We start from the raw sequence: 12,583 nt of genomic DNA on the forward strand, positions 1-12,583 counted from the left end.
GAAGATGAGTTTTTGTGCAACTGCCGTGTGGTAGAATTTATTTTCTTGAGATGGGGTTTCCCATTGGAGATGGGTCTTTTGGTGTGAGAATGACTGGCTAATGAGCAAATTTTGGGGGAACTTCTGGATTCTTTATATCCAATACTGCAACTTTTATCAGGAGTTTCTGCAGAGCATCACCTGTACTTAACATCACTAAAGTTTTCTGAAGGATGTTTTTTGGTCAAAATAACTAAATTAAATAGCTATTCAGGAAATCTGTGCTGATCAAAAGGGTGTTTTGGACATCAGTTTTCAGAGTCTTAAGCATAGAGAACAGTAAGAGCATGAGTCACTGAAAGAACGTTTTGAAATAGCAATGGTGAAAAAAAACATTTTCAAACCAGCTGTATAAATTAACCAGTATTGTGTAGGAACGCTTTGTGAGATAAGAAGCAGGTTGACATTGTTGCTGGGCAAATGTCAAAACTGTAAGTCACTGTGTCTCCACTCACTGTCTTCCTGGATTCAAAATTACAAATCAAAGTGTATATAATTTATATATGTATTCCTGTTACCCCTGAATTAGGACTTCAGGATTTTCCCCTGTGAAAATCCTCTGTGAATATGAAGTATCTAGCAAAAATTACATTGCTGCCTCACTTCCATTGCCATCTGTGTGTGGGTGTCTTTGGGGGGCAGTATGGCAAGAATTAGAACCATTTCAGGAGGAAAATATCATATTTCTTGGAGATATTGAAGTGGAAATATGAAAAAAATCAATTGCTTGAAGCAGTAGCATGGTGAAGACAAAGCCTTTTTGTTGAACTTGGAGGTGTTTGTTTTTACACGATATTTTCAAACTGCTGATGTAAAAAAAAATAGGAAGCAAAACTGTTTATTGTGGCAGAGATAATCTCAGGCAGCTTTTACTGTGTTGCAAAGAGTATCAAAGCGCAATTTGCAGACACTGATATGTGTATGAAAGAACATATTTGAGTAAGTGATAAGCAATTTTGTAAAAACTAAGAGGGCGGAAGCTGCAGTATGTGATGACAATGCTACGGAAAGCTAATAACGTTGCTGTGGATAATGCCACTGCTATGTTGTTGAATATTTTTTTTCCAGCTTGGCTTTTTTTGTCAAGACATTGTAATTGTGAAATCTGCAGAACTACTGTAAGTAGTATCTCTAGCTAGATGCACTGTGTAATTGTATGTGTTCTTAAAAAAAATCTTAAATAGTCAGGTTTTATATTATAAGTAGGTATAAACTAAGGTAATTGAGTTTTATGCAAAACATAAAATTATGTATGGATACCTACTACAGTTAAGAAGGGGTATAAAATTACTTACAGTGGTTGTTCCTATCTATGAGCACTGCATTGAATAATGTTCTCTTTTCCCTTCTGATACTAATCCACCGCCATTTCTACTAGGCAGCTTTTCAGTTTTGGGGTCTCACCTGATTATGTTCCCCTGGAATACTTAGCATATGGTCTCAGTATAGAAATACCTTATTTTTGCTCCTAGAGAGGAAGCGAGCCATTCAAATGACCTAGGAAATCCCTTCATTTAAAAATTTCAGCTACTGCTGAATTACTGAAGAAAGCTCCTTTTCAGTATTTGCATATAAATACACTGGGTAAAGGAAAAAAAACCCTGTGCCTTGGTGATACTTTTGCCTGAGGAGCCCTCCTTCATGAAACTAACAATAAATTGTTCTTCTGTAACTCTGAAACTTTCTAATTAAGAAAGAAGATTTAGGTAGTGATCAGTGAAATTTTGTGGTGCTCCCTCCGCAGTGAACCCCCCAAAAATTGTGCTTATCAATCTACCCATTTGCTGTACAAAGTTGTCAGCAAGATAAAGTGAAACATCTAAGCGACTTAAAAGAATTCCAGATGAACAATTTCTGGTAAGTAGCAAAATTGTTTCTCAAAAATGTGTTTTCAGTTTTCCTGAAGTAATCCTGGATGAATTTTCAGAATGAGAGCTCAAGATAGTTATGCAGGAGCCAGAGGACAAACTTGGGACGGGAGCTACATATCTGTTTCCTTCTCAGCTTTTCCTGAGGGAGGCTGCTCTTGCGTTCATACACTGCTGTGTGATGCACCAGGATGCACTTGCTGATACTGTTCTACTTTCCATACACCAGCCTTCACTGCAGTAGGGAGGGGACTCCAGGTGCTCAACTCTCTACATGGGTCTCCTACAGGGTAGCAAATAATTTATTTTCTCCTGTTATCTCCAAAAATATTTAACAAAAAAGCATTACAGCTCCTTTGACCAGAACGCCTGAAGACTGAGGTGGAAACACTCAGGTTGAAATGCCTGTAAACCACTTGTGTCTGAGCAGAAATTTGGAACAGATTGCCTCATGCTTTAGAGAATGTAATCAGCAGGCAATAGAGACTGTTGTCTTACACATGGAATTTCTCATTCTTTGCATAAAGAAGTTATATTTTCACTGAGACAGAGATAAAAAATTGTTCTCTGGGCTTGTGGCTAAGCATTTGCCTACAAGGGGGGTTATCGACTTTGCAGAACAGCTTTATTACCTACTGATTTATGCAGTACACACGAGCATTGGGAATAGCATGAGCACCGTTACGTTTGGTGTTCAGAGGGTTCCTGTTCTCTGCTTGGAGGTGAATCCAAAACTATTTGGAGGAGGGGATTTAGCTCAAGAGTTCTGAAAGGTTATGAGGAAAGGGGAACATGATGAGCTGCTGAATTTCTGGCTATTTCTCTCTTAATAGTATCCAAATGTGTTTGCATGTGTTTGAAGGGTAAAGAGAGGAATTGATTGAGAGAAGAAGGCTGGGTCATAACGATGTGGAAAACTGAAAGTCACATAGCTTCTAGTCTTCTTTTATCATTATTGAATATTTCTGATGGACTGGAAATCAAATAATTCTCACTGAGAATCCTTTTAGGCTCCTTGCTCATCTCAGACTTTAGAAGTTTTGCTTGGAGTATGGATATAATATTTAAAAATGAAGTGTTGTGATTTGTTTTTTTTTTTTATTTGGAGATGAATTTTCTTCAGGGCAACTTTATGATGTTCAGAATTCTACTTAAATTTCTTGTTCCTCACCCCCTATTTAATTTTTACATAGAAGAAGTTAAGATTTTGTTGTCAGCAGTATGTGTGAAATAGTATTTTCCTTATCTATGTCACTTGAACACTGATACTTTGTTATAGTCAAATAAGGTCATATGGCTTTACATAATTTTGAAGAAAAGGATAAAAAATCTGTTACAATAGGAAGGCTGTGCTGGGTTTTCACCCTGTTTTTCTAAATTGTCAGTTTTGTCTTGCAAATGTTTAACATGAAGCAATGTAGTGAAGCACTCTAGTGCTTATTATAACAGCCTTGGGATTACAGGGGTCCCATCTGTGGTTACTGGTATATTGCCAACTATGCACAGCTAGTGTCATCTAACGCTTGCGCACTTGTGAGCAGAGTCACTTGTGGCTGTTGAAGAGATCAAAGTAGAAGATGTCTTTTGAGAAGCTTTAGAGGTAAATGTTGCTGGAATGAAGCAGCAGTTTCTTTTGCTGGAGAAGACAAGGAGCCTGTATGTATTGACACTTAAAGAGTGGACACAGATACACAACCATCATTAATAACCTAATGGGTTATTAATAACCTAATGGGTACAAACTGGAACACAAGAGGTTCCACTTAAACTTGAGAAGAAACTTCTTCTCAGTGAGGGTGACAGAGCACTGGAACAGGCTGCCCAGGGAGGTTGTGGAGTCTCCTTCCCTGGAGACATTCAAAGCCCGCCTGGACACATTCCTGTGTAACATTATCTAGGTGTTCCTGCTCCGGCAGGGGGATTGGACTAGATGATCTTTCGAGGTCCCTTCCAATCTCTAGCATACTGTGATACTGTAACCTATTTAGTCTTTATGAATCAGATATCTGTTCTGAACCTTGTTTATGAGATAGAGTGTGAAGTAAGAAAAAAAACTCTATCCCAGCTGAAACCAGGACAAGCAACATCAAGAAATATATTGTTCTTCACAGGGTTATGCTAGCCAGAAATATGAATCCTTTCTGCTCTTCTAGGCTTGAGTATTTTTGAGGAATCCTTAATGTAGAATGAGAGAGTCCAACTCAGAAGCATTGGGATGATTCGTTTGAGGGTTTTATTGCTATAAATTCCTGTGTCCATCTTCACTTAAAAAGAAGTTGCAGCCTTTATTGTTTTAAAACTAGTAAACTAATTTTGTGCTTGAGAAGTTTCATTAAAGTACGTTATATTCTATGTACAGTTAGTATTATTCAGATGAGGTTTTTAAATCTGCAGCTTGTTACAAGGTTTCTTGAAGTGTAAGGGGGCTCAAATGTGTGGTCCACCTCTAATTATAGTAAGTCAAAAGAGTAAGTTTATGCATTTGTTTTCATCCGTATTTTAAAAAGCAAGTGGCAGAAATAAGTGTGTGAAAGTTGAGATGCAAATTTTTTTAATCAAACTGCACTTTGAACAATGATGTGTTTCTTTTAAAAGTCAGCCCATTTAAATTGTAAAGGTCAGTATGTTAAAGATGTAAATGCAATCAGCAGTGTATTCAAATTATCACAGTTTCAGCTCCGTTGACATTCATGGTAAATGATTATACCAGATTAGGTCTATAAATTTATCTTACATTAATCCACAATAATAGGGCAATGTTAAACAAAAATACAAGGTGGAAAGAATTTAAATTATTATGAAGTAAATTCAAGTTTAGTTACACAGCTTCTTTGAGTCATTTGCCTTATCTTCTCTACTTTTACCATCTAAATGTTTGCTACCATCTTCTGGAACTAAGAACTGGGCAATCAAAGCACCTTCGAATACAGTTTCTGTTAGAGTGAAATTCAGTGCAGTTTAGTACTAACTAGAGCCGTGGTTTATGGGAAAATAACTCTTTGTGCCTTCAAGCATTACTATAACCTCAGCCTCAGAGGGGAGTCCCCGTACCCTTCTATCTTTCACCTTTCTGCGCATAGTGCTATCAAGTGATGCAAATCTTCTCTTTGCTCCGCTATAATAGACATAGAGGAAAAAATAAGGAGAATTGATCCAGCATGGATCCAAATATGTTTTTGCACAAGTATAACAAAAGATAACATAGTCATTGCTTTTCTTCCCTCTGCTCTTCTGTCCTGAAATATGTGGTACTTGATTTCTTTCAGATATACGTATACAGAATTCATACAGAATCTGTGTTCTCAGAGAAAGAAAAGAAATTGTAAAGTATCCATACTGATACAACAGAGTGACGACATATTCTATGGCTTGTAACTGCAAAAAGCGTGAATGAGAATGCAGATAATCTTATAATGCTCACCAGTGAAAGCCTTGTATTGCGGAGTCTAACTGTTACACAGCAATTTTTGTGATAAAACAGCTAGTGCTGAGAACCTGATAGGCCACTGGCTTTTACAATCACCCTGCTAATCTGATCCAGTTTCTGTGTTTCCAATATCTGAATCAGTGTTGAGAAGTGAATTGCACTTTTTTTTTTTTTTAAAGCCTCATATGACCAAGGATTTTGAAGTGTCAGTAAATAAACTTTCCTGATGTATCACCATGAATTATTAGAACAATGGAAATGCAGTGCTCTTTCCTTAGAATGATAGAATCATAGAATAGTTAGGGTTGGAAAGGACCTTAAGATCATCTAGTTCCAGCCCCCCTGCCATGACAGGGACACCTCACACTAAACCATGCCACCCAAGGCTCTGTCCAGCCTGGCCTTGAACACCACCAGGGATGGAGCATTCACAACTTCCCTGGGCAACCCATTCCAGTGCCTCACCACCCCTACAGTAAAGAACTTCCTCCTAATATCCAATCTAAACTTCCCCTGGTTATGTTTTAACCTGTTACCCCTTGTCCTATCACTGCAGTTGCTAACAAATAGTCCCTCCCCAGCATCCTTACAGGCCCCTTTCAGGTACTGGAAGGCTGCTATGAGGTCTCCATGCAGCCTTCTCCAGGCCAAACTTTCTCAGCCTATCTTCATATGGGAGGTGCTCCAGTCCCCTGATCATTCTTGTGGCCCTCCTCTGGACTTGTTCGAACAGCTGCATGTCCTTATTATGTTGAGGACACCAGAACTGTACACAATACTCCAAGTGAGGTCTCACAAGAGCAGAGTAGAGGGGCAGGATCACCTCCTTTGACCTGCTGGTCACGCTTCCTTACTAATTTACTAACAGTCTTGCCTAAAATTTAGAAACTGCTAATTTCTAGAGTAATGTTCATTAAGTTTTCCTACTGTGACTTGCCTGCATAAAATTCTCCATATTCTCAAGACCGGGTGGTGAAGTGCTGAAGGTCACCCAGTCAACCAAGGCACTCCCTTGAGGCTGCTCCTGGATGATCTGCTGCTGCCTTTCAGCAGACAAGCACCCACCCAACAGGCCCAGCTTCCTGGCTTTCACAGCACAAGGCAAACATCTCCATGGTTATGTCACTCTTGAGAGTTCAGATGGCAAAAGTCTTAATGAAGAGAGAGTAAGTGTTTACCGGATTGTCAACAGCAAGCCCCTCTCTCTTAGTATCAGTAACTCAGGAGAGCTTCCTGTGTCCCTGTGTTTCTTCACCATCTGTAAATACTCTGAGGTCTACGAGTGAAAAAAAGGATAGATTTTTAGTTACTAAACCAAGATATTAGCAGTAAAAGAGGTGGTTTTGTTGTTTTTTTTTTCAAGGTTGAAACTATCTCCTTACGAAATAAGAAATCATTGAGTTAAGTTTCTCAGTAGTCTCATAGTTTGTGATTCAGATTAATAAAATATATTTTCTTGCAACTTGAATCTTCTTCAGCTAGATACATTCTTGAATTTTTAAAAAGATAAAGCATTTTGAATTTTAATTTTCTTTTGCAGAATGACTATCAGATCTTTTTGTTGTCAGATCAAGGCTTACATGGCTCATTGCATCTATGCACAGCAAAAAATGGATCTGTAATTCCCATGAAATTTTCTGTAGTTCAACGTCAACACTGTTCTGAAATGCACTCTGTAAAGACTTGTTTGAAATAAGGCTTTTGCTCTTGAAAGCTAATCTTAGCATTGCCCTGCCCTTTATGGCTTGACTTGGAAATTAGCATTGCAGAGTCCAGAGAGCACACTTCCTCAAAAATATTTTCTTAAGATGCTATGACAGCTTCAGCAACTGCTATTTTTGGACCATTTCATTTAAAATTAATCATTTGTGGAGTTGTCAGCAAGTACACTTTACAAAGAATACACTTTTTTGTTTGTTATGAATGTAGACATATTTTTGCCTCTTTAAAAAAGTTGAAATAGTTTTGGACTTCAGTAAGATCTTCTGAATTTTATTGCCTTTATCCAGGTAGATGCTGGCATTTAAGAAATATCAGTGTTGGCTCTCTGTCTTTTTTTGAATGTTTTCTTCTTGTGCTGGCTTAAATTAATTATTACAGATTATCACTTTGCCTTGTCCAGTTTTATTTGCTATAGAGATTAACAGGATATTTGAGGATTGTTTCGGGATTTCAAAATTCAGTTAGCAACTTCATTCTTTTGCACCTTAGAGATCTAATAGCCAGCTTGCCTTTTAGGTGTGTTCTGGAAGTGAAGCAGGGAGATTTGGAGAATTTAGCTTGAGAGTCTACTTTGAAAATGTTATTATTGGAGCTTTGTTATCCCACATTACCTCTAACTGGCACATAAAACAGTATAGAAAACTGAGTATCTTTCTGGCACAACGAATATTTTCCATCTGGGTTGCTGAAGTTTTCCTTTTTAAGGCAAGTCCAATATCAAGGTAGTAGCTTCCATTAAATTTATGTTGTCCAAATAGCTTGTCTTTTTGATAGATTCCTCCTGATAGGTTCAGGTTTGAAGGTTAATGATGTTTTATCCTATAAACATTAGGTTTTGTCTACAAATAATCAAGTCAGTAAGATTTTTTTCATTCTAATTCTTGGATCATAATTCCTGTAGATGAAAAATGACATGAATTTACTGGTCACCAGATTTTCAAAGCTAGGACTCAAAGGAAATATTTTTTCCTGTAAAGTGTTCACATCCTTTGCTACCTTGTTCTTTTCATGAGATAAGAAATAATAGTAATGGTTTTGTTTTCAGAAACACATTTGCATAAGTAATAAACCTTAGAAGAGAGCACAGGAATAATCAAATGAAATTGTTTTGTTGATTTAATGTCAAAAGTAGCAGTTAAAAAAAAACACCAAACAACAAACAACACATCAAGCAGCAAGCTATACAAGATAATACCTTTATTATTCTTTTTTAGGAATAGAATTGGCCACAAGGTCTCTCAAAGGAATATGAACTGATAGGTTTCTCACTTGTGATATGACAAATTACTTGCAACTTTGTTTTACTTGAATAGCCTTCACACTAGAAGAAGAGTGTTCATGTTAATATTTATTCATCTGGGCTTTTGTCATTGAAGTCATGCAGCTGAAATCATTGGAGTGTTCAAATGTGATAGCTGGCTTAAACTGCTGTTCAGGCTGTTGGGTACCAGGGGAATGGCTTCAGTGTAAAATGTGGGTAGAGCAGTAACGATCTTTCAAATCAGATGATCCAATTGTCAAGAAATACCATTTCCCACTAGTTTTTATAATAAACCAGAAGACAGGGTAACATATGGAGGTAAAATTTCTGATATATAGGTAACGTATTCAAATGTGATGCCAGGAGTTGAGGACTAAAGAAAAGCAGGTAAAGAGGTAAGAAGTATTTGAAGGCGAGATAAAAAGAACAGAAAATTTCTGTCCATAATGTACCCAAGAGATTTGAAGGAAGCCAAAGTTGAGAATCAGTATTTGAAAATGTCATGTCGTTTTTCTAATTACTTTTTTTCTCTGACCTTTGAGAATTTAGGAAAATAGTAAGGCTAACTAACTTCTCAGCTGACAAAAAAATATAGCTAGGCTTGGAATTGTGTTGTTGAACTCTATGAAGTTTCATCTTATACCGTGGTAAAATTCTTCCTTCAGTGTCAGCCTCATAAAGTTGATATTATAAATAAAGTACAGAAATTGTATTTATAAAAATGCATACGAATATAATATCTTGTTGTAGTGATATCTGTCTGAAACATTTTGTAGACATTCAAGAGCATGCAAAGGAAAATTGCCTCATTTAAGGAATAAATTTAAGTAAATGCTGTGAGAAATGGTGCCACTGGAGTTCAACATTATCAAAAATTTAGACATGTTATGTAGTAATTAAAGCCTCTGCTCTGGACACAGAGAGAGTTCTCTCTGATATGTAATCAATTTAGTAACACATATGCATAAAAATTTCTGATATAATTAATGAGGCTTTGTAAAATGCATTATAAAGCTATTCATTGTGTAAATTATAGTCTTTAAAATTCAAAACGTAAGAAGAAATAAATTTTCTTTCTTGTCTGAAATACCTTTTAAAAATGTCATATTTTTTGCCTTAAGAAGTTTAAGGAAAACTGTGCACTATGGGAATGTCATAGTCCAAAACCAGGGAAGTATAGAAAGAAATCTCAGTCTAGGGAGTGACAGGGAAAATGCCCTGCACATTCTAATGCCATGTATTCATGAGAATAATGTTAAGTCCATTCATGAGACTTGATTGTTTTAATTTGTTTTAGATTCGTGTAGATTGTGTAGACTTTTACTATAATTTTAAATTTGAGGTTTGTAAAAGAATTGTGTTGCTCTGCCTGCTGAGAAATTAATAACTTAAATATTGGTTCTGCAAGGAAGTATTATGTGACATGGCTGTCTATTACATTGCTTGTCTGAACTGGAGGGCTGTTGATGACAACTGTTATGAAACATGGAGAATTTGCACATAAACCCTCCTCAGTGTTTCATTATATTTTCCCCTTAAGCCAATTTGGTCATTTAAAGTTGTTTAAATACTAAATGTGTTTGTCTTTTTGTTAGTATAGCTGCTTTATGATTTATTTGGTACTTCATGGTCACACTGCAGGTTTCAGTCTGAAAAACAAGACTGACTTCAGCTTGTGACTTGGCACATAGAGTGCAGTGTATCACAACTGCATGACCAAGAGGAGTAGAAGGAATTAGGAGGTGAGGTTGGAAGGATACTCAATGTGAAAGACAGCAGGGATTCTGGTATTGAAGGTGTTAAGTGGTGAGCAACAATATGGAACCTTAAAATAAGGAAGGAATTTAGAAAGAAATGGATAGGCAGTAAATGAAGGGATACAGAAAAAGGAGACTGGAGTGGTAAGGATAGATCTCTAGCACCAGATGTCAAGAGCTTAGCCACAAGACGAAGTTTGAAACATTGGTAGTACATCAACACCACCGGTACTGAGAGCAGTAACGCTCTCATTGGTGCATGTCTGTCCTTCCTATACCATACCCTTCTTCAATATGCTTTCTCACTAGTAAGTGAGACTTCCTGATGTAATTTTTTTAAAGACTGCCTATGCTCAGTTAACCACTTTTGGTTTTCTTAGGTGTTCTTCTCTATGTCCATCCTCTTTGATATGAAACAAAGGAATCTGCTTTGAACAACCTGGTCTCATGAAAGGTGTACCTGTCCATGGCAGGAGGTTGGAACTAGATGATCTTGAAGGTCCCTTCCAACCGAAACCATTCTATGATTCTATGATCCTATGATTTAGGTAACTGAATATGCTTTTAAAGGTAGCCAGTGAAATGAATTGAAAATAACTACAGCAAAAGTCATAGTTAAGGATATACAATCAGAAGGCAAAGTTGAACACAAACTGCAGCTCCTAAGAGGACTTCATAATGCCATGTATTAGACCCAAGGAGGTTTTTAAGCCTACAGCACGGCCTACAGCACATACCCCATATACTGCATAATCACAATGTGTGTTGAATTTACCTTTTCTAGGCTTCATTAGTAAACTAATTTTGAAGGTGTGAAAGTCTCAGTATTAATATAGTGTTTATTTATTCTACATAAATTTTGCAGTAGTTTAATTTTTGGAATGCAGGCTGTTATCATACCATTAATGCACTTCTATTGCATTTTATGAGTCTTGGCCTAAACAAAAAAGTGAGTGCTATATCTCCTTATTAAAAAAACCAAACAAACAAAACTAAAAAAAAATAAAATAGAATGGTCTGGTTTTTTTCTAGACAAACTGAACAAAAAATGTAGATCTCTCTTACATGGTAGAACAATATTAGTTGTCACAGGGAACTGAAGAACAGAAAGAGGGAAAAAACATACTAATCTAAAAATGCTGTTGTTTTATTCCTAGGTTCAGACATTGTTCAATGGTTAACGAAGAATTTATCCATAGAAGACCCAGGTAATTTCACTTTTTTTTTTTTTTTTTCATGTCTGAAAATCCTAGTTTGTCTTTTCAAATGATTGGACCTGACTTTGTGTGCTGTTACAGTGGGACTGGCCAGGCAGCATTTGACCACTATAATTTCAAGAGCAAAACAGAGAGCATCAAACCTTAGAAACCTTTGCTAAGAATCTGAGGAGTTTTGTTATCCGTTTTATTGGAGCAGGTACCAGGAAACAAGATGATGGCCAAGAATGAAAATGATAGCTGCTTTCATTAGCATAAAATGAGTTTAAAGTTCTACTCCATGAAGAATTTGCTCAGTGTCATGCTACATATTTTATTAAACATGGCCTGTTTTCTTAGCAGAATTTTTCAATATATAAAAAATAAATAGAATTAATAAAATAAGCTTTTGTACAGTTATTGAGAGCTGCATTTCTGTTCTTAAGTTTTGGACATTTTTATAGCATCTTAAATGGAAAATGAACTGTAAATAAAATCACTGCAGTGAGGAAGAACAGTTCATTGCGCAAACAGCTGGGTTGGAAAGTGGAAGTAAAGCTTTGGTTACAATCTCTGACACAGGTTACTTGTGTGGCCAGCATCAAATGCACTTTGGTGTGTATCTGATATTTATTTCCCTGATTTACAGGAATCTTGTTACATGATGTGAAATTTTCTGGGAAGGAATGATTTCTAGTAGAAAATGCTGAATGCCAGAAAAAAAAAATATTCTGTGCAAGTTCCTATTATCTTTTGGTTAGAGAAAAAAATCTTCCTTTTTTAAAGCATGATTAAAAATACTTATTTTTCCTCTCTCCACTTCAGTCTTTGGGGAATGGAATTTATGTTTTATTTTGGTTTTTGTTTGTATTTCAAAAAATTTGTTTTTTTTTTCTTTTCTGTCATTTTAGAAATGAAAGGATGATCATTGTGTATTTCCACCAAAAAGTAAAATCACTGTGTTTAAAAGTGTGACTTGAATAATGAGGAACTGTTATAAATTCATAATTCAGTGTTTGGAGGTAGCCAGCTCACAACATATCGATATGTTACATGAAAGAGATCACTAACAGCTTCCAATTTTATGTAACTTTATACAGAGTCTCATATGTTTGCTTCCTGAAGGTTGGAGGAGACCTATGTGGGATATATTTCTCACTTGTCAGCTACTAGACACTCACCTATCTGTATTTATCAGAGTTGGAAAGATTGTTGTACTATATTTATTTGGTCTGGAAGCTTAACCTTCATTTGTAAAACCAGAACTGCAATACTATGGGAGGCTTTCTTTCAGATTATCTGAGTGTTGCAAA

At 36.4% G+C, this 12,583-nt stretch overlaps 1 protein-coding gene across 9 annotated transcripts in view; it reads left to right on the forward strand.

The window, feature by feature from the left end:
* The window catches only part of RGS7 (regulator of G protein signaling 7), a 275,987-nt gene that overhangs the window by 160,506 nt on the left and 102,898 nt on the right, over nt 1-12,583 (forward strand). For all 9 annotated transcript variants that reach the window (XR_009968236.1, XR_009968237.1, XR_009968238.1 and 6 more), the window contains one exon: nt 11,232-11,282. Coding sequence is in view for 6 of the 9 variants with exons in the window: in XM_062637376.1 (XP_062493360.1) it covers nt 11,232-11,282 (51 nt within the window). In the remaining 3 variants the exon portion in view is untranslated. The remainder of the gene's footprint in view (nt 1-11,231; nt 11,283-12,583) is intronic.

This window comes from Pezoporus occidentalis, unplaced genomic scaffold, assembly GCF_034315485.1.
Source record: "Pezoporus occidentalis ecotype Australia unplaced genomic scaffold, CSIRO_AGI_Poc_V1 ctg52, whole genome shotgun sequence".
NCBI classification, from domain to species: Eukaryota; Metazoa; Chordata; class Aves; order Psittaciformes; family Psittacidae; genus Pezoporus; species Pezoporus occidentalis.